Genomic DNA, 19,471 nt, shown 5'->3' with positions numbered 1-19,471 from the left:
CATGATGACTTCTTCTTCAAACAGACATTTAGTGAGAGATAATGGACCAAACACTACTTAAAAACAAATGCTCATAAGTGAACGGAAGTGACAATAACTGTTTCGATTTCGGATTTGGTAATTTTAGCACGTATTAGGAAACAGCGGGGATTTGGATCACCAGAGAAAACCATTCCAGACACAGGTAGAACATGCAAACACCACACAAAATCATCACAACACAGTCATAAACATTAAGAAGAGGCCTCAGGGTAGAGCGCTCACTCCTCTGCGGAGCCGCTAACCACTCTGCAATAATGTCACTGGTACCAACACGAGCTGCCGTTTACACGACGCATTAAAAATAACTTTGTACGACACGTTTTTAATCACACAACATCAAGCCACAGGTTAGCCAATATGATCTTTTTTTACATTTTGTTTGTATAAAGCTCGGGATTCTGTCGTCATTAAAACATCGACAGAACTTCAGGTTAGTCTATGTAACCAGATTTTCAAAATAAAAAACTGGGACATCCTTGGTTATGTGTACTATTCCTTCTTTTGGATTTCAATTACAAATGAAAAAACAATAAAATGGGAAAACAGTTTGTTATTTCATTATTCCGTTTTATTGTCAAACAAAGAACCAAATTTCATCCTGTTTCCATAATTTAATTTAAACTTTATTTCAAGTAACAGCAATCAGAAAATAGTCATCGTGCCTAATTTAATTTAATCTTGATATTTTATTTTCTCAGTTTTGTTTTTTTTTTTGCCTCGGAAGTTCTGCTGCTTGAAGGACTTGCTTGAAAAATCATTGCAATTTTGTGTTTACTTTCACGTCTTAGAAAGTAAACTCCACGATGAGAAAGAGCAAGCAGCGATAAACTTTGTTCAGTTGACACCACAGAACTATAATAAAAATAGTTTTTATTATAGATCCACGGTTGACACTGCAGCAGAACTTCCAGGGCAAATAAACCAGAGAGAATAAAATATCAAAATTTAAATAGGCACCGAGACTTAAACTTTAATTTAACATTGGAAATAGAGGTCAAACTCTGTTTTTTTGTTTGACACTAAAACAGAATAATGAAACAACAAACTGTTTACCCATTTTATTGTTTTTTCTTCTTTTGTTTTTAGTTAGCATTCATTTAAAAGTACAAAACTAGTATATTTACTATTTACAAAATGAATATATTTACTAGTAGTGCCCCAGAAGTTTATCAGGTTGTTTTGTTTCCTTCCTAACAGACATATTTTAACACTCTTTCCTGAGCTCTAGTGTGTACCGCCTTAAACAAAACTGCATCACCTATAAACATTCAGAACATGCAATGACCTTTTTGGCCATTCCCACCATCAACAACAGAGGAGGACGTATGCCGCATTCTATTGAAGCTCAGTAGTGGATAAATTGAGTTAGTTCTCTCGACACGTTCCACTGCAACATTCGGGGAAAATATGGATGCACGAGAAAGTTGAAAGTTTATTTTGTTTGCTTATGAACACCATATACAGCACGTAGAAGGACATTTGGGACAGACTACGTATAACTCACTAGGGCGACATCCAAATCTCCAAGAACTCAACCCTCTCTGACTGGACCCTGAGGTAGTTAACGTCTTAGAGTCTGTTCACTAACTTTAGCTGTCGGCGACTCAATTATGGCAGTTTGACTATTACGTGCTCAGAAAAAAACTTCTGTCTACTATTAAATGATGTGAAAGAAAGTCTAAAGTCACTTCAAAGTTTTTAAAAGACACTTTGGGGCGTTTAGTAGTTCTTCGTCGACTGAAAACACATTGCCGCTGTTGCCTTGTTGCTATTGTTTTCGATTTATGGATCTCCATCGAGGTCTAGTCGCGTAGGATTTCAAAACAACATTCGTGTATAGAAAATGAAGCGGTGAAGCAGAGTAACGAAAATGTATGTAAAGAGGATGTAGACAGGACCAATCACAGCCCTTAGTGTCTGCGTTGGTTTGATGCGTAGTTAGAAAATTTCGGAGGTGCACATCGGTTGACGCTAGGGATGGGCATGATTAGTCGATTAATCGATAATTGATCATTAAGAATTTCATTGATTACGTAAATTTTAATCGACAAACCGAATGTAGGTTGCTGTGCGTAGCGTAGAGTGACCAAACAGGGGTCCGTACATGTGTCTCTCTGCACTCTGAAGGAGCGAGCAAACACAAACAGTCAGTCCGCCTGTAACGTACCGAAGTGCATATGTGTATTTAACGATGATTTGTACAAGAAATTCCACACTTTCCGTTGCGTTCGGGACAAGTGTGAGTCCATGTGCACAGTGTATAAAGCAGCACATATGTTTCGGTGTCCAGTGGGAAAAAGTTTTGTCAGGTGAGAGTCGCGCAATGTCGATGACGAGTCCCACCTCCCTCCCCCCGTACGGTGTCCTGGTTTTGACAAATGCAAATCTGGTCACACTAACCTGTATTCACCTGAGTCATGTCTTTTAATCCGACAGAAATTGACCGCATCAGCAACACAAGAGCTGTAGTTTTTATCTTCGCTTAGTTTATGCAAATTAGCGATGCGGTTTTAAGTTTAGTTTCTGTGAGAGTTGCGCCAAAACTGAATTAAACACATTATAATAAACGGGCTGATGTGGCTCTAGAGTCGTTACGGTTTATTTGTCGTAAAGTTGAATTTATTTATGCAGATTAGTAGTGCAGATAGTAATAATAATGATGATCATTTTAATATAAAAACATTAATGATTAATCGATAATCGATCGTTAATTCTCTCGATTAAGAAAATTTCATCGAATGCCCATCCCTAGTTGACGCAAACGCTCTGTGGAGGGTGTTCAAGGCGACTCAGACTCTCTGTGTCGCAATGCAGACGATTTGACGCACAACCATAAATTGGGTTTTTCTCTACACATGCACAACTTGACATATCAAAATGACGAAAAGACAATTCTCCGTGTTCGCTGCCATTTTTGCTGTGACGTAAATCCAACCGACTCAGTCCGCACCGAACTAGTCAAAGTTTGTGATTGGCGAGGTGGAGGTCGGTTTTCCCCAAGTCCCGAGCACAATAGAATGCGGCAGAAGCTTGTAAGCCCCTGTGCAGCGACGCCAGCAGCTCAACACCACTATCCAAGTATTTACTCATCATCGCAAACACCACAGACAGACATCCAATGAACAGAACACATCCACATCCACGATCCATGCATGCACAGACGGACGGACAGAGAGGCGGGCAGGCAGGCCGTGTACCAGCGCAGGAGCAGGCTCTTTGGGCGCGCACACTACATTGGTCTTGTTGTTGATCTGGAGGGACAGAGTTGGACATGAGACAGTGGACAAACAGAGACAGGTAGGATAAGACTTGGGCGGCTGCTGATGCTGTGGGAGGAGAGACATTAGGAAAAAAGCACCCGATCCCAAAAAAAAAAAAAAAAATCAGGTGAAAATCAGAAAACAGCGTCTGAAAGTGTAGCAAAGTAAATAAAAAAGGAAAATACATTTAAATTAGTCACATAAGCTTGACTCAGAACTGATTTGTGTAGTGTTTATTTTTTTTCTTTTTTATATTAAAGGTGCACTATGTAACTTTTCTGGTGGAGGGTCCCCAACTGGACTCGTTTTTGCTTTGCCGGGAATGTTCCACAGTAGAACATTAACTTTACCTTACATTTATTCAACTACAGGTACATTCTGACTGTGAGCGAGGTTGCCTCTCCACAGATCTGACCTGTAACTTGGCCTGGTTAAGTTAATAAAAAAAAAAAAATCAATGGAGACAAGCAAAAAAAAGTTACACAATACACCTTTAATTACACCTGTGTTATTTGAGTATTTCAAGATGTTACTCTTTAATCCCATATGAATTTTGTAACACCTCTTTGTCGATTTGTATGATTTTTTTTTCTATTTTAACACAATTATTTCACCAATAACATATTAAAACATTCTCAAGTTAGAATTATTATGGAAGATGAGTTGTGTCATCAGATTTTGAATTTTAAATGACACTTTGAATTGTTTAATTCTGAAAAAACATGCCTGAATTATTTTATTCTGGACGCCAGTAAATCAAATTGTATGTGGACATTTTCAAAGTGTTTATTATTTAATTCAATAAAAAAAAAAAAACCTTTTAAATGTTTAGCACAAATATTTTCAAGTCCTCAAATTCAACAGTCAAAATTCGCTGTGAAAAAATTTGCAGCAAAGATCCAAGATGCAAAGGCAAAAGCAATCGACCCAAAATACTCCGATCTAACTTAGTAACAAGCAGAAAATGGTGCAGTGAAGCGATCTGATTGGTCAGAATTAACCTCATCAAAACCTCGTCTTTTATTTCTTAACATATACCTATGATCAAATCTGAAGGTGAACCCAACATGGTGTCGTATTGTTTTCAATAGTCTGTGCTCATTGGTGCATGGGCCCAAAAATAATTTTATATTCCGCATTTACTTCCTCAATCCGGACGATCTCCTCCCACCCATGTGTTGGACCAATCAGAGCGAGAACTGCTAGAGCGGAGGTAACGTGAGATCAGAGCAGGGCGAGGCTTAAGTCTTACAAAGCTAACGTTTAGGCACTTTGAGGATTTAAAAAAGTTTATGTTGTGAAAATAGAAAAGGATCCCTACAAAATCCAGCCTTTGTGAAAGTTGTGGATGCCCTGTCAGCCGAACATGGGCAGTTTGAGTTTCCAAAAAATGCTTTGAGCTTTTGTGGGAGAATTCTTTCTGTGCCCAAACTCCCGGGAGCTGCAGTACCTGGAGCGGCCACTAGTCGGTCTCGAGCCGGAACAACGTGGAATGTTTTATCCAGTTTTTATTATAGATCCATGATTCTTAAGTTTAAACCCCGCCCACAGATGAAAACGGCCAATAGGAAACAGCCTCCGTCCTCCTCACTCACACAGGATCGATTATTTCTGCCTGGGCATCTTGGATCTTTGTTGTGAAATTTTACACTCTGAATTTTACACTGTTGAATTTGAGAGCTTGAAAATGTATGTGCTGAATATTTAACAGCTGACATTTTTATTCTGACTTTGAAACATATTGAAAAACTATACTTAAAATTTCAGCAACTCAAATTAAGATAGAAGAATAAAAAAAAAAATTCAAAGTGAGAAATTCGGCTGTATTTAAAATTCAAAATCTAATGGAGCAAAATATCTTCCATACATAAACATGTGAACTAGTCTGGAATAAAACAAATCACCCAATTCCTGCACACGGCACTGATGGATTAGACTGAGCACTCCAGCTTCTTCTCCCACAATGCACACCGCTCTATCACTTCCACTTCCTGATGTTTTTGCATATTGAGTGATGCCATCAACAAGCGTCTTCAAATCAGTTACGGTGAAAAACACGCTACAGCTTGGCGCCCAGACATTTGATTTAGTTGTATCTCTGTAGACACATGTTCCACAAGTTCACACATTTTGAAATAACCAACCTAAAATAAGTTTATCGTGGGCGAGTGGAGCAAGAAGTCACGTATGTCATGTTTTCACCAGAGATGCTATTATTTACTATAGTACAAAACATGACAGGTCACATATGAATCTAGGGAGCCAAACAAAACAAACAAACAACAAAAATCCATGGTGTCAGTGGCAAAAATATCAGAGCAAGTATGAAAAGCTAAAGGGTCCATATTACACTATTTTCTGATTGGTGTTATAATGTTGTTTCTTCATCACAAACAGACCTGGAGTTGCGTTTTTGTTTCATTATACACATGTTTAACACACAAATCTTGCATATTTAGGCTGACTTCTTCTCTCAAACTGAAAACACTCGGTTCCACCTTGTGATGTCATGTGGTAATACAAGAAGTACTCCACTGTGTTTTGAAAAGGGACACTCAAACACCACACCGATTACTTGTGTAAATGGGTCTAAAATAAAAGTGTATCTCTATCCCTGGCCTTATTTTGGCATTTTAGTGCGTATTAGTTCAACATTTTTTGGGTCAAAGTCGTGTCTGTTACTAGTACTGTCACTTCGTAGAAACCGTCTGACCTCACAGTGTTAAGATGTGTTCGCTCGACGGTAGGCGGGTACTTTTTTCATTTAACCGATCGCTGCTATTTTACATATTCTCTGATTTAACAACTTCTTCTGAAAAATTCTCCAGTAAAATCTGTCTTTTAACTGTCAGACTGCAGATTTGTTGGCATGGTTTATCTCTGGATTCCTGGACCTAATCGTATGAAACATAAACAGGCACAAAGTTCAATGTCTTCTTTGTTGGCATATACGTTTGGAGATGTCATTCAAAAACAGTGAATCTTCCACAGAATTATACAGACCCCTAGCCTGGTTCATCACTTCATTTGACCTCGCAGCATTAGGATTCGTTGGCTCAACAGTAGGCAGGTACTTTTTTTTATTAATCAATCCCTGCTATTTGGTCATGACGTATGTAATGCGCCCCAAACTGGTACATTAAGCTTTTCCCAAATCCCAAAGGAAGAAGAGCAATAACGTCTTTCCCCTTGATAAAATTCACCAAACATTCTCTTTGTTCCGGCTTTAAATCCCTAATCTTGGGAATCGTTGCCAACACATAATATATGGCTCTTCTCTGATTGGCTGGTGCCCGGACTCGCACTTCTGGGGTTCTTGCAAACTGTCTAGCGTATTTTGATTCCTGACCTAGTCGCTGGAGAGAAATGAAATTGAGCAGAGGCACTAGGTGGCACCAGCCTGACTAGCCTGTAACGGCCTCTTTAGGATCAACTATGGCCAGTACTTTTGAATTTTCGGGTTGGAGTAACACCCGCCAATCAGTCACGCTATTACATGATGAACACAGCCACTGGCGTCTACGGGCGATACGTGAGGAGCCCCTCTCAGCCCCGCCCCCACCCGGCACCACCCGTCAGCGCAATCTCCCACCGTGTCTGGAGAAAACTGCATGATACGTGCACAAATGTCCGTTTTGTTTCAAAGTCCGGAGCGCACCGGTCCGCGCCGTGTTGGATTGCTGTGGTCGTCAGGGCTGTCAATCATCTCTCCAGACCCCGCCCCACACCTGCTCCCCCAAACCGGCCAGGCACCGCCCCACACCTGCTCCACTAAACCTGCCAGACACCGCCCACTTTGGAGGATTATTCAGATTTGCTTGGGCAGAGTAAAACTTCAGGAGGGTGTTTAATGGTTCTTTAAACTCCCTACACCTTTACTAGAATCATTTGGACAATTTCAGCCCCAGAATTGCCAATCTCTATTGAACTAAAGGTTAAAAAAAAAAAAGCTTTTAACTTGAAAACTAACGCTTCATGAGATCAGAAGGTGGAACAGAACATTTTGAGCTTTGGAGATGTAGACAGACTAATAACGCAGGATTACTCAAACATGTGTGAATGAAACAACTAACTTTTTTTTCTACGACTCAAAGGACATTTCTTCTTTAAACGCTGGACAAAATGGCTGGATTATAAACAAAAAGAGACATGATCCACCGTTCCACATCCTTATTGCAGTAGAACAGTGCCCCAGGTTTTGAAATGGTTGTATTTGTTTGTTTTTTACTTCACAAAACTTGAAAATGTGAAAGAAACAAAACATAACTCCAGGTCTGTTTTCAATAAAGTAACAATTTAACATGGCTAAAACTCTTGTGAGGTTAATAAAGCACAAAGTTTAAAAGTTTAACCTTCAGATGGAACAAAATAAGTAAAAATAGACACCAAAAATTACTCCCTGGATCAATATGTTCTGTAACTACACTTGAGTTCAGTCAGAGTGGATACCAATAGTTTCTTTTGCTCTAACACATGGTCCTACACTCTCTCCTCTCTTCTCATGTTTGTACGACTGTAGGCCTGTGGAGCTCTGCATGACCCAAAGCTGTTTCCCACAATGCACCTCTCCTCATTCAGAGCCCGTACATGTGTGTGCGAGCAGCCAGGAGGAAACATCGACCTGGGCTGGCCTCATGCTCCACTTCAGAACAAAAACAAATGTGACAGAAAAACATATAGGACAGAAATCCGTGTGTCATTCGTTCGTTTGTTTTTCAAAATAAAACCAAAAATAAGAAAAGTAAAAAACAACTATTTTCTTCATTATTTGGCTCCGAAATGGAAAAAACAGATAATGATTTGTTTTTTCAGTTTTCGATTTTGTGTTTAAATGAAAAGTGGAAAAAACGAGTAACGGCCTGTTTATGTGACTTAAACTGCAATGCCGGACTGAACCAGGACTAAACCAGTGTCGGTCCTGGTCCCAGTTTCAGTCCTAAACCAGGACTGAACCAGGACTGAACCAGAACTGAACCAGAACTGAACCAGAACTGAACCAGAACTGAACCAGGACTGAACCAGTGTCGGTCCTGGTCCCAGTTTCAGTCCTAAACCAGGACTGAACCAGGACTGAACCAGAATTGAACCAGAACTGAACCAGGACTGAACCAGGACTGAACCAGAACTGAACCAGAACTGAACCAGAACTGAACCAGAACTGAACCAGAACTAAACCAGGACTAAACCAGCTCTAAACTAGGTCTAAACCAGTCTCAGTCCTAGTCTCAGTCCCCATCTCAGTCCCGGTCCCAATTTCAGTCCTAAACCAGGACTAAACCAGAACTGAACCAGGACTAAACCAGGCCTAAACCAGGACTGAACCAGGACTGAACCAGGAGTGTCGGGACTGGCTCAGAGATGCGCCCGCGTACACTGTCGGGTGATTAGGAAACTGGGACCAGACCGGGACTCAGACCGGGACTCAGACCGGGACTCAGACCGGGACTCAGACCGGGACTCAGACCGGGACTCAGACCGGGACTCAGACCGGGACTCAGACCGGGACTCAGACCGGGACTCAGACCGGGACTCAGACCGGGTTTAGTCCTGGTTCAATTTTGGTTTAGAGCTGGTTTAGACCTGTTCAGTCCTGTTTTAGTCCTGGTTCAGTCCTGGTTTGCAGTTTAAGTCACAAAAACGAGAAACGGCTGTTATCTGTTTTTTCCATTATTCATTTAAACATAAAATCAAAAACTGAAAAAACTAATTGTTATCTGTTTTTTCATTTTGGTTTTGGAGACAAATAATGAAGAAAATAGTTGTTTTATCGTTTTCTTATTTTTGGTTTTATTTTGAAAAACTAATGAACGAATGATACACGTAATGAGAGACGGTGAGGAAGAGATCAAATACGGCAAAATGTGATGAAAAATTAGGACTGTTCCCATAAACATAAACAAAATAATTACATCTTTCGAGTCCTGAAAATGTCAGCTATAAACAAAAAGCTAAAGCCCATGAGTTGCACTTCAAATTGAACAACGTGCATTTGACACTTTACCTCTGGTTGTCCATAGCAACGCATAAAAACCCATTTTTCCAGCTTCATATTGCTTCTCTGACCTTCATAATTTTAGATCTACCTTCCATCTTCATCTTCTGTTCTCTCAACAACAACAACTATGGAATTGTACAAAACACCTGAGTTCAAAATAGAACACTTAAAGAGCCCAGGTTACGCTATTTCTGATACATGTTATAATGCTGTTTCCTCATGTGGTAAGAGAGAAAGTACTGCACTAGAATGATTTGGATCATTTCAGACCAGGAATGAGAAATCGCAACTAAATGAAATGTGAAAGGAAAACTGCCGCTTCATGACATCACAAGGGTCAGAGCATTTGGATCTTTGGCGCTGTAGACAGATTAATAATGCAGAGTTACTCAAAAATGTGTGCCTGAAACAAAACAACTCCAGGTTTGTTTTTGAGGAGGAAACAGCTTTATAACTTGACTAAAAGATCAGTGCACCATTTGTCCTTTTGAATTTCACTTAAGAACGAAAAACAGTAAAATGAGAAAACAGATTGCTATTTCATTATTCCGTTTTAGGGCCTGTTTACTTGAAAACGACAAAATATTTTATCGGAAATGCCTTTCGTTTAGACGGTGATGGCGTTTTTGGGGCTTAAAAATGCAGAAATCTGAAAGTTGAATACGCTCCGTCGTAACGTTTGCATCTACACTACCCAAGATGCAAAACTCTGGTGCTAGCGTCACCACAGAGCCGCCTGGCATGCATACACAATTGAATTCCACACACTTTTGCGTCACCGTATGCACACAGATTTCCTCCCGAGAATGCTCGTCTAAATGCAGAATAAAAAGTGAAGACGCAGCGTCACTTTTGCGTCTTCTCTTTAGACCGCCATCATATAAATGTAGCCTGAGTGTCAAACCAAAAATTTCAACTTCTATTTCCAATATTTAAAGTTTATTTCAAGTATCATCTATCAAAAAACAGTCTTGGTGCATTTTTCGGACTATAAGTCGCACTTTTTTTCATAGTTTGGGTGTTTCCTGCGACTTATATATTCAAATTTTCACACTGACAGCCTCGAGAAGCTTTAGTCTTGTGTGTCAGTATCTGCTGCTCCTGTTACTCCTGTACCACTGGCACTTGGCTCTACTGCGCATGTCTTCTGCAGAAAAAGCTGCTGTCTTGCTACAAATAGTGAAATATTCAGCCAAAAACGGTCATCGAGCAGCAGAAAGAAAGTTTGGAGTGAGCGAGAAAGTCTGTTGTTCTCTGTTCTATTGTTATTACAAGAACTTGACTTTCAAGATGAAATGTCGGTTCCTGGTCTCTGATTTTATAAAATACATTTCTCCAAAAATATATGTTTTTTTCTTCTTCATTACACTTTTTTTGGCTGGTGCGACTTATACTCCGGAGTGACTTGTAGTCCAAAAAATACGGTATTTTAATTTAATTTTGATTTCTCTCTGGTCATGTGTGAAGTCACTGTCAACTGAACAAAGTAGAGTTTATCGCTGCTTCCCGTTTCTCGTCATGGAGTTCAACAATGACTTTCTAAGACGCGAAAGAAAACACGTTTGTTATAAAAGAAGAGGACGTGTTTGTCTACAAAATGTTTCAGGTAAGTCCTTCGAGCAGCAGAACTTCCCTGGGCATATAAACCAAAGAGAATTAAATATCAAAATTAAAATAGGCACGGAGACTGTTTTTTGATTGGTGTTATGTGAAATAAACTTTAAATTCAATATTGGAAACAGAGGTTGAGTCTGTTTTTTTGTTTGACACTAGAACGGAACAAAGAAATAAACTGTTTTCCCATTTTATTATGGTTTCATCTTAATTGAAATTCCAAAGAACAAATGGTACACGAACCGTAAAAGCTCACAGGAGTCAATTTTGCATAATATGAGACTTTTAATACATATTTTACCATTAAATCTTATCTTACGAAGGCTCACCGACATATTATTCACAGAGGGGATTTTAATTTTAGCCTGACTGATGAAGCCTATCAACCACCCGCCAATCAAACCTCATAATCAGCACTTATTAGCTCCTTCACAGCGCGACAATGCATAATTATGACCGCAGATCTCACAAAGAACTGGATCCAAGCAACTTTTCCCGTCTGTTTGTTCGTGCGTGTGTGTATATATATATCTGTGTGTGTGCGTGTGAACTTACTTTGACACTATCGGGCTTTTTGTTGATGAGGCTCTTGGCTGCTGCAAGGAGAGAGGAGACAAAACAAGAGGAATAAATATTTGAGTGAAAACAGAGGATTTACAAAGAGTGTTCAAGGCTAGACGGTCGCTTGCGGATTCGCTGAGTCGGCTCCGATTGGAAAAATGCAAATCAAGTCAAGGATGAAATTCAACTTAGTGAATCAGTCGTTTGGAACATGCAATTAGAGCGACTACACCGCAAAATATGAAGGAATTAGTTTGGGTTAAAATGACTTGAAATCAGGATTTTGATTTTAGGTTCATTAGTTTGACTAGATGTATTTAGTAAAAGGTACAGTATGGGAACTTTCTGGAGTTGGCACCTAATCCGTGTATCATTCGTTCATTCGTTTTTCAATATAAAACCAAAAATAAGAAGAAAACGAAAAACCAACTGTTTTCTTCATTATTTGTTTCCAAAACCAAAATGATTTGTTTTTTCAGTTTTCGATTTTGTTTAAATGAATAATGGAAAAAACGGATAACGGTTGTTTCGCGTTTATGTGACTTCCGTGACTGCAATGCTGGACTTTTGCACCGCATACGGACAGAACCAGGACTGAATCAGGACTAAAACAGGATTAAACTATTTTCAGTCCTGGTCTCAGTCCCGGTCTCAATCCCGGTCTCAGTCCCGGTCTCAATCCCAGTCTCAATCACATTCTGGTCCTCGCCTGTCCCAGCCTCAGTCCTGGTCTCGGTCCTGGTCTCGGTCCCGGTTTCAATCACGTTCTGGTCCCGGCCTCGGTCCCGGCCTCGTCCCCTCGTCCCGGCCTCGGTCCTCTCTGTCCCGGTCAGTTCTGGTCCTGGTCTGGTCCCGGCCTTGTCTGGTCCCGGTCCTCAAGTCCTGGTCTCAAGTCCGGTCTCAAGTCCCGGTCTCAAGTCCCGGTCTCAAGTCCCGGTCTCAAGTCCCGGTCTCAAGTCCCGATCTCAAGTCCCGATCTCAAGTCCCGATCTCAAGTCCCGATCTCAAGTCCCGATCTCAAGTCCCGATCTCAGTCCCAGTTCTGGTGCCTGGTCTTCAGTCCTGGTCCTGTTTTCCCAGTCCCAGTCCCAGTCTCAGTCTCAGTCTCAGTCACGTTCTAGTCCTGGTTTGGTCCTGGTCTCAGTCCCGGTTTCAGTCCCGGCCTCAGTCCTGGTCTCAGTCACGTTCTGGTCCTGGTCCTGTTCCCGGTCTCAGTCCCGGTCTGGTCCTGGACCTGGTTCAGTCCTGTTTTAGTCCTGGCTCTGCCCGTATGCGGTGCAAAATCCGACATCGCAGTCAGGGAAGTCATGTAAACGGGGAAAGGATCCGTTTTTTCCATTATTCATTTAAACACAAAATCGAAAACTGAAAAAACGAATCGTTATCTGTTTTTTCATTTTGGTTTTGGAGACAAATAATGAAGAAAATAGTTCTTTTTTTCATTTTCTTAATTTTGGTTTTATTTTGAAAAACTAATGAACAAATGATACACGGATTGCACCTCACCTGTTAAAGTTAAAACCATGTTGGAACATTTTCTCGGGATGAACCGATCCATATTTCTCAGTTCCGATTCCAACACTAAAGCTTTAAAGAGACTGAGAAATAAAATAACAGAACTGATCCGAATGTGTTATGTAGCTTTGTTTGTCTCTCACTTAACTACACTTTGTATGAATAAAAGTTTAAACATTATGAGGCCTTCTCTCCTTTATTTATTTCTTTTTTTCTTCAAATTATCCAGGCTCCTTTAATAAACCTGAATAATTTGATCATCTGTGCAATGATTCATATTTCAAGTTAATTTATCCTTTACTAGGTTAGGAAATTTGCTCTTACTAACCTTATTTGGCAGATTTATTTTCTTACTGTAACAAAATTATCTACAAAACTACTCAAATACAGATTGATATTCTGAATTTAAGTCATTTAACCATCTTATCCATACGCTTTTTTGCAGTGCAGTTTGTTTATAGAAAAATTCTCAGAGGAAATAGATTGTAAATTTTTGTTTTTTAACAGATTGGATGCTGCATAGAAACACTTCAGCGCTGCGGAGTTAATATTTTTTCAATTAACATCTCAAGTATTAATAATTAAAGTGGGAAAACAATTAGTCTGAAGGGTCCTTGAGAGCTGATGACTTTGAATGGAACAATAATGACCGCTTTTGCCAAATGAGTTCAGATTATTTCTCTGTTTGCAGGAAGCCATTGTCAGTGTAGCACCAACAAATGAACATTCGGACTAAAAATTAAGACTAAGCTTTCCAATATAAATTCTCAATAAATGTGACTTCTGTACTGACAAATAGGACTACTGACAAAAGGCTCATACAAACAGAGTCCAGAATCTGATCCCGGTCTTGGACATGCACGATATTAAGAAGTTTTAAAGCATTATTTTGTATAGAATTTTAAGGCATCTTGTATAGAATTTGTAAACTGATGAAGACTTGCAGTGGCACAAAGAGCTGGTACCATATTGGAACTCTAAAATGTAAATCTATGAATAAATAAAACATAACAACACATTTATGTACCAGTACATTACTAGTACTAGTATTAGTATTTGTATATAGTTTGTTATACTTGTTGTTATATACTTGATTTTTTTTTTGTTGGATACTTTGCTGCAGATGGCATCAAAATTCCCTGGGGGTGAGCTGCTAACTTTACGCTCTGCTCTATCTGAGGCTTTACTAAACTTTAATCTGAGTTTTATTTTAACACAATTTGACCATGAAGAACTGAACTAGTCCCTCTCACTCATTTTGTTGAAAATTAAACACTTAAACAGGATCATGAACGCTCACATTGGCTTTATTCACGCTTACGTTTCAAACCAGGAAGACGTTTGGAAACATGCGATGACAATTTCCGGTGTAGTTCCCGACACTGGACTCGCCGACTGCCTATGATCAAATCCACTGAAGTAAATGTGATCAGCGGTAAAATGAAGACTGCAGACGTATGTGCTGTTTGGAATCATCTTGAATTTGGCGCCTCATCTTTTCTAATCGCATGTACCCAGTGCACTCAGAGTTTTGTGTCAGTGGGGAAATTATGAAAACTAGATTAGTCGAACATAACAGAACACTACGATGACATGGAGATGAAGAAAACTGGGCCATTTTCAAATTTTTCCTAGATTTTGTCAGACAGAGTTTGCCGGAAGTTGCCATCACATGTTTCCAAACATCTTGTTGGTTTGTGACATAAGCGTGAATAGAGAGATGATCACAGGCTCCTGAAAATGAGAAGTTTAAATCCATTTTGTATTTTTTCCTGGGGTCAGCCCTATGTTCCCACAGCTCTGTGTCCCCTCATTTCTAAGATTTTTCTAAAAATGAAACTCCAATTCAAGTCAGTTTTATTTTTATGCCGCATTTAAAGAGATGATTCAGAGTCATTTAAACCTAGGACCCTTTGGACCATAATCTCTACATTACATCTGTAAACTACGACTGCTGGATAATAGGTTGGGTGTAATTGACGACCAAATTGGGAGAAAATGAAATGAAATCTAAAGCAAATTGATGATAAAGGAAATGTGGGAACATAGGGCCTAATTTTGGGGAAAAAAACCAAAACAAAACAAAACGTAGAAATGAGGGAACATAGGCACACTCCCTTTTCTCGAGTTCAAACAACTTTCTAAACACTTTCTCACAGCTTGCTAATGCTAAACATTCCACCATTAGAGATTCACGTAGAACACCCCCAGCATGATGTCACCGCAAAGCATCAATAATTACGATTCCTGATATTTTTATAAGAACTACAAATGAAAGTACGCTCTAAAAGCTGGCATTTTATAATGTACTGTACTATCCTAGTACAGTTCCAATATGGCCGCCACAGATTTTCTTCATCATTTATTAGCGACGGCATGTTTTCGCCAACAACTCTTACCTTACACCAGTTACCACACGAGACCGGGAAAGGAAGAGAAACAGAACGTCAACACCACATAAACACACGTACTGTAGTTTAAAAAAAAAACAACGACATTACTGTGAATGAGCCGCTGTCATTTATCACTAGCAGACACAATCGATAGCGGTTAGCTTTAGCGGAGTGCATTTGAATGGCTTGCCCTTTCCAGGCTAGCGCGCGACGGTCATTCACGGCGCGGTCAATAAGAGGTTAAATGGCAGCCCAGACACAGAATATTGGACTCCAAAGGCCACCGTACACAAAAGAGCAATACCCATGCAGCGGTGGTTGTGGGGGAGCAGAGCCTAGCAACAGGTCCGCTGATCGTACCTGAGAAGTTGCGATTGACGAGCATGGTGGTCAGGATGGCACCCTGGGGAGACACAAATGAGACGTGGGAGATAAAGAGTTAAAGGTCAGCCAAGAAAACGACGCTTCTGTTTTCAATCCCGCAACCACGCATTCGGTCTCCGGCATACGGGAAAGTGCACAATGTCCATAAACGCTAATGTAGAATAAATGATGGTTTAATGGACTCAGAGTACATTAGAGAGAGACAATGGTACAATGTTTGCAGCTTAAGCCCGACAAAATACGACATGACTGTACATTAGTAATAAGGATTTTAAGTTAAGCTCTTGCGTAACTCTTTTTAATACCATCCAGTGTAATATAAAGTGCGTACATAATAGTTCCCAAGCTCAAAGAAAAACAAATTGCGAACTCACGACTAATGTCTGGCAATTTGAAATCTAAGTAGTAAACGCAGTGTGGCAATATGACTCGAATGGTTATAGCCATTTTAGTGATTTGGGGCTGAATGACGTTTTTAGAACCTGTTGAGGGAGTTGAACGTCAGATTTTATACACAATAAACATCGAGGCAACAGCTACCGTGAATTTTAGAAAGACCAGAAATGAGAAAAATGTGTGTACTTTGAATTTAAAGTTTAATCTGCTGCAAAACTCTGACTTTGATTGACAGTAATGGCAGAAGAAATGCTATTATGTCGGATTTTGCCTGATTTGTATTTCAAAAACGGGAAAAGCAAGATGTTAAAGGTGCCCTATGTAACTTCTCCCGTCTCCATGGAGAGGTTATTGCTTAGCCTGGGATATTCCACAATGCCGATACGATACATATCTCGACACAGTGCAGTTTCGATTTGATATGATATATTTCAAATCGATTTGATACAGTTCAATAAAAATAAAGGCTAAATCATGGCTGTGATACTAAAAGTCTTTGCTAAACGACTTCTTGTGCAAAGTTCATATGAAACACAAACATTTTAATCCTCAAAACAGTGAAAATGTCAAATCTGTCGCATAAATGAGTTTTCTTCCTCTAAACAAGCAACAAAACTGTAGCTCTGTAACTAAATAATTTAGTAAAATAAACCAAAAAATACTCTCAGTGATATATCGATACAGCAGCCCATGATATCGATGCTGTGTCATCACATTAAATTATACAATTTAACATAACAATATTTCAATATTTTTGCACAACCCTATACACAATATGGCATTAATATTATATCATGTGCATTTAATTAATGACAGCTGAGTTTATTGCTCAAACACACCTAAAAATTCTTACAGTGAGTGGGGATGCCAATCCACAGATCTGACCTGTAACTTGGTCTTGTGGCGTCACCTGCTTAGCTCCACGGACAGAGACAGAGGTAGGACCAAGTCGTCGTTTTGCAAGTCTCAAGTAAGTCTCAAGTCTTTGACCTCAAGTCCGAGTCAAGTCCCAAGTCAAATACAGGCAAGTCCAAGTCGAGTCTTGAGTCACTGGCCCATAAGTCCAAGTCAAGTCCAAGTCGTCTGCTTTGAGCTTCAAGTCATTTCAAGTCTTTGAACCAAAATTCCAAATAGAGCTTAGATTTTTGCAATTTATATGAATTTTAAACTAAATTTAACTTGAAAAGTCATTATATATTTATTTATATAGTATTTAGAGTTGTAGAAATGCATTTTTTTTAATGCCTTGACAAGATCTTAGTGTGAATCATTACAGCTAGAAGAGAAAGAATTCAGATTTAAAAGTGCTTAATAACTTACTTATCCTTTATTGTCATGAAGGATAATTACTTATTGTACTGTGTATTACTGTAGTACATTTGATGACACCATCTCACAGTACTTCAGTTACATCCAAAGTAACAAACAGAAGTGGGAGGGACATGTTCCAGTTTGTTCAAATTAATCACCACATTTATCAACTGTAAAGAGAAAAGTATTTTCTAAAAACATATTTTTTAGGAGAAGCATCAAGTCTTTTCAAGTTGCAGGGCTCAAGTCCAAGTCAAGTCCCAAGTCTTAGTCCATTTTAATCAAGTCAAGTCTCAAGTCCTAAAAATAATGACTCAAGTCTGACTTGAGTCCAAGTCACGACTTGCAAGTCCCCACCTCTGGACAGAGATATGTTATATAGATTCTACATTATGTGACATTGACTTTTGTGAGTTATAAGTCATGTTATAATGATGTTACCTCATCAAAAACAAACCTGGATTTGTGTTTTGTTTCATTCACACATCCTGCATTATTACTTAGTGAACATCTCCAAAGCTCAAATGCTCTGTTCCACTTTCTTATGCCCTGAAGTGTATTTTTAACATTAACAGCTAAATTTTTACCTTTAGTTCAGTGGAGATTGGCAATTTGAGACCTGAAATGTTATGATTTTTATTGTCTGGCTGCGCGTGCAGACATAACCACCTCTCACTTTTTGTGTTTTGTTTGTCAAAAATGTGTTTGTCTGAATGTTTTTCTCATCAGGCACTAGTGTTTTTAGCTTAATTTATTTATCTACGGTTACGGTAGTGGTTAGAGATGATATTTATGATGATGTATTTCTTGTGTCTGTGCATGTAAATGTTTGTCCTGTCTTATCTACGCATGGGATAAAGAAAAACTTAATTTCAATTCCTTTGTATGTTTAGTACATGTGAAGAAATTGACAATAAAGCTCATTTTGAACTTTGAAATCATCCAAATGGTTCTAGTGAAGGTGTACGGAGTTTAATAACACAGTGGAGCACTTCCTGTATTACCACATGACATCACAAGGTGGAACAGAGTGTTTCCAGTTCGAGAGAAGAACTAAATATGCAGGATTTTTGTGCTGAACATGTGTGAATGAAACAAAACACAAATCCAGGTCTGTTTGTGATGAAGAAATAACATTATAACAGATCAGAAAATAGCGTGACGTGGGCTCTTTAAATGCCGTATTGTGGAACATTCCAGGCAGGACAATAGAGACTCAACAGAGCAGTAGAAAAGTTACACTATCCACTGTAAATAGAACAGAAACGGTAAACATCGGAGTGAACGAAATCTAAAAACGGCGCTGAAACGTCTATTCGCCCTCGTAAAACTAACAGTTGACTTTTCCCTTCAGATTCCTAATGGAAGCTATTTCGAACTGAAGTTATAAAACCAAAACACAACCCGACCTCCAACCCAACGTTATTTTAAACTCATCCAAAATGCATGAGGCCCGCTCCGGTAAAGTCATCGCTCACGGCTCGCACTTAACATTTCATAAGTACAGAAGAAGAAGAAGAAGAAGGGGAAGTGGAAGGGGGGGGTCCCGCGGTGCACAGCAGACGGCAACGCAATCACAACACTAACGCTACTTGCTCTGATTAGGTTAAAACTGCTGCCGTTTGAATATTTTTTCCTGTTAAATTACACTTTTTCTAGTAAATAACAAAACAATATGAAGCTGCTTTATCATTCGGAACAATGCAACGTGATATCGGAGGCTATATATAGGCTGTGTGAATGTTATTATTGCTATTTTAATGTAATGAGAATATAATGAACCCGAGCTTGTCGTTATAAATGGTTCGTAATTTCACGTTTTACCATTGTTTTCTAAGTACTGAGAAAAACTGAGGTGGGATTAAATAAGTTTTCTTCTTCCCACTCCTTTTTGGGCCAAATTTTTTCATTTTTATTAATTTGCTGTTGTTATTTCTGCTATGATTTCATTAATGTTATGTGTTCCATTTCTTACTTGACTAAAATAAATACATAAATCT

General features: G+C 39.2%; 1 protein-coding gene across 3 annotated transcripts in view; it reads right to left on the bottom strand.

Moving 5' to 3' along the window:
• The window catches only part of LOC110158726 (calcium/calmodulin-dependent protein kinase type II delta chain), a 177,370-nt gene that overhangs the window by 21,522 nt on the left and 136,377 nt on the right, over window positions 1-19,471 (bottom strand). For 2 of the 3 annotated variants that reach the window (XM_055156699.1, XM_055156701.1), the window contains 2 exons: window positions 15,741-15,783; window positions 11,467-11,507 (listed from right to left, as the gene is read on the bottom strand). In XM_055156699.1, the coding sequence (XP_055012674.1) occupies window positions 11,467-11,507; window positions 15,741-15,783 (84 nt within the window). The remainder of the gene's footprint in view (window positions 1-11,466; window positions 11,508-15,740; window positions 15,784-19,471) is intronic. The other variant, XM_055156700.1, reaches the window with a different exon arrangement.

Source organism: Boleophthalmus pectinirostris, unplaced genomic scaffold (genome assembly GCF_026225935.1).
Source record: "Boleophthalmus pectinirostris isolate CB_2022bp ecotype Guang Dong unplaced genomic scaffold, ASM2622593v1 HiC_scaffold_20, whole genome shotgun sequence".
In the NCBI taxonomy this organism is placed as follows: Eukaryota; Metazoa; Chordata; class Actinopteri; order Gobiiformes; family Gobiidae; genus Boleophthalmus; species Boleophthalmus pectinirostris.
Note: the sequence above shows the minus strand (reverse complement) of the source record. Positions and strands in the feature narration are given on the sequence as shown.